The sequence below is a fragment of the Opisthorchis viverrini genome (assembly GCF_000715545.1).
Source record: "Opisthorchis viverrini unplaced genomic scaffold opera_v5_381, whole genome shotgun sequence".
NCBI lineage: Eukaryota > Metazoa > Platyhelminthes > Trematoda > Opisthorchiida > Opisthorchiidae > Opisthorchis > Opisthorchis viverrini.
In genome coordinates, this window is record NW_008752041.1 from 2,990 (window position 1) to 6,480 (window position 3,491).

At 43.1% G+C, this 3,491-nt stretch overlaps 1 protein-coding gene across 1 annotated transcript in view; it reads left to right on the forward strand.

Annotated features, from left to right (window-relative positions):
* Positions 1-2,104: 2,104 nt before the first annotated feature.
* T265_10572 (hypothetical protein) overlaps positions 2,105-3,491 on the forward strand; it is a gene marked incomplete at both ends in the record, with an annotated part of 26,340 nt that continues 24,953 nt past the window's right edge. The window contains one exon of the mRNA XM_009176981.1: positions 2,105-2,169. Coding sequence (XP_009175245.1) covers positions 2,105-2,169 — 65 coding nt within the window. The remainder of the gene's footprint in view (positions 2,170-3,491) is intronic.

A 3,491-nucleotide genomic window follows, 5' to 3' on the forward strand; every position in this document is an offset into this window, starting at 1 on the left:
TGGAACGTGCCGTTGGGAGGGTAATTCACACCGACACGAACCATGCTATAGTTTTTACCTCATTTCTATCAGTTATGTTAGCGTGCCGGTGTAAACATCCCACCTATAACAAGTGTATACATTTTCACCCGTGGTGAGCACTTTTTTACGAAACCATGTACTTTCTTTTCAATCAATGGGAAAATATTTGGTACCGACTGGGTAGTCATTGATATACTTCCTCGTTCCGTAGTTCACCGTTGCAGTTTCACTACCATTCTCATTGAATTCCACTACACAGAATTCGTGTAAAGCTGTGATAACATTGTCCTCCATTGAGAACGGACACAATCGCATTCCCCTTAAGGGTGATGGAAACAAGATTTAACTCTATGGACACGCAAATTTTCCAATCAATTAGGGGTCAATAAATAAGGCCTCTTCCGGTGTCAACGTTGTCAAACGTTCAAAGTGCTAGGACGGTGTGGCCAGAAAATCTCAGGCGATGAGTAGTTAACAGTGCCTACCGCCACACTAGAAAAACATTCTTACAGACTATGAACTACCCCAAAATGATTCCGCAATGGTGGTGAGCATGTATTCGACCTGAGAGATTAAAACCGATAACCAATACCATGCATGTTATCCATCTATACTAATACATTTATTCGGTTCTTTCTCACTGAAAGTGAATATATTCTTGGTAAGTTTCTACGAGAAAAACATGCCATTTTCTTACAAATAGTCTCCGTTTCTGAAAGCACCCAAATAAGCTGAAATTATATAGTTTCATTACTCATCATTCCCGTTTTCCCTCATGTGGTACCTATTAAAACGCACCATTGTGCGAGCAGAATTGTATGTATCTAGTCAGACTTGCCTAGTGTAGTTTGCGGACCCTAACAATCGCAGTAATCTGTCGTTGGGAAATAAACCATTGAACTAGTGCCTTATTAGTCAAGCTCAAACGCAGATTACATCGAAAAGCGCCGATCTGCAAAAGATCTGCCAAAGATCCACACATAGAATTTGATGGATAGGTGAAATCCTTTTAGCAAAACTCTCCTATGAATCGAGCATACGTGGCCAGTGACTAAATGGGAAACGATTTGTTGCCTCTTTAGACTTGAGCAACTTGATTATTGGTTGTTGCGTAAACACAACTGAAGTGTTTGATTGTCTGACAGTGTTCCAAACCAGTTCCAGTGGAGCCTGGAAACTTGGTACAGCTGGATGAAAATTGACGTTCACCCAACTTTTCGTACTACCCGAAAATGACTGATTTTCGGCGCTGGATCAGAGACCCAACAAACTGAGTCCTGTAGAGGACTCATGGAGTCATAACTCCAAGATCAGAAACGATCATTTCGAGAGCAGTTATAATCATTTCAAGAACAGGAATATCAATCAGGCTACTGCTAAACACGTTTCATCGGTTGATTTCAACCATACAGATCAAACCACTGAGATGAAATAAAAATCGCTCCCTCTGAGTAGGGTACATGCGCCATATTCGCATTGGACTAAGGAGACTAGTGAGACCAAAACCAACACATGTCTATAAAACCAAGCCGGTAAAGCTGCATGAGCTCAATGCGGCTGTTTACTGGCCAAACAGAAGACAGAACAAAACAAGAAGGTACACTCTTGCTAGGCTCAGCATCGATATACTCATAGCCGTAACGAATATTCGTCCACATAGATTAACATCATACGGCCTTTTTGGGGTAAAACAGTGACACTCTGCATGCGTGCTTAATCTCTTTTGACTGATTCGATTGGCGTACCGAGCGTGTTTAGTGGTAGTAATGCGAATTTTGTGCGTACTTTGCTTTGTCATCGTTGAAGCAGTTCCGCTAACCCAATGTAATGGCAAGTAGTCGTTTGCACGATGACGTTTGAGATAACAGGACATATTGTTTAATCGAGCCCATCTGACTCGTCCTGTAACACATGGGTGCACAATCAAGGAAATTCGGTTAAATATTGCAAGAATATTGTTTAAAGCAGAAACGTTGCCTGGATACTTTCCTTGCTCGGTGCCCGTAACCTGTTAGTTTAATGGAAGTAAGTTTTGTGTCCTATAGTTACCCGTCGGCTGTCGGTGTGTACTGACTGTCACCAAATGGTTTCGTTTTGTTTGGTGTTCCGCGCGGTCCGCGTGGTTGTCGTTCAGCCACCAAAGCACAGGTGAGTTGTATGTGTGGGCTGCGCACGGACCAGCAGCGATGCGTTCAAGAATCCTTCGGACATTCGATGATATTGAGTAAACCGGTCTTGTTTTTACAATGAGCGTCACCTTAGCTTCAAAGTAGACGAACCAGCGGCGGGTGCCCAATGTCATCCAGTGTCAATCGTGTAAAGCTATGGACACGACACCAGTCGCTAAAAAGTGGCGATTGCCTGTCCGAATTGCACAGAAATCCAAACTGCTTACACAAGAATATGTCGCCTTTCGTACTCTATACAACGCGAGGATGTGCCAGTGATCCACGGCTAGCTGTAACAACGCCAGCGGATCATTGGCAAAAGCTTACTATGTGTGACAGCGGACCGTTCGCTTTTCATCACTTGTCGTCGCCACCGGTTCACGACGCCAAAAGTCAGGAAATACAGTTCGCAGCGACGTGTGGGACTTTTTGTTCATATGCAAAATAGGACTGTTGTCACAAATTCTTGCCTACCGTTGAAAATACCACCTTCCATAAAGTTCAAGGAGTAACGCGGTTGTGTACATGGATAGATATCAGCTTCCCCATCAGGTCTATCTACTACCATGAATAGATTACAATTTGTCTAATTGGCAATGGTCACCCGTGTCAGGCAGCCTTCTCTCTCACCAAAAGTGTACTCACGCCTAATTTGTTTTTGAGGGATTACAACCTGAAATTTCTAATCATCGTAGCAGCCGAGGATTAAATTTAATCAATTTACAAGCGGTTCACAAAAAATTGTTTCCCAAGTATCTCATTCACCTTCATTAGCAAAAATAAATTACAGCGAAATTGGAAAAGAAACGGCACATGATATTTGCGTTTTCAGAGATGCCGCAATGTGGCACATTCTGCATTTTGTCATTCACGCCAACCACAAGAGCTTCAGGTGATCTTCGGATTCGCAAATCAATTCCGGTCCATGCTCCCAGCAACTCTGAGCTTCAGGCCACCATGTTTCTGGGCTAGGATTACAGCATAATTTACAAACCAATATCAACTTTTCGCCATGCCTGTGCAGTATCCCGCCTAAAATTTCCGCGGAATGTCACATAGGAAGACTTAGACGCAGCACTCGCATCAACTTCAGGCGATAGCAAAACCGACGGATTATTTTTTGATCCGTTCATCATATTCTTGTCTTTGCTGAAGTGGCGGTTAGAGAGGCTACACATGACATTCTGTTGTGATAGGTTATTCGCTATTTCTGGGATAGCCGACACATGGAAGTGAACGATGAAGGTAAAAATCACGGGCGATCGTCTAATATTAGGCAACCATTTGGCCAACACAACATCA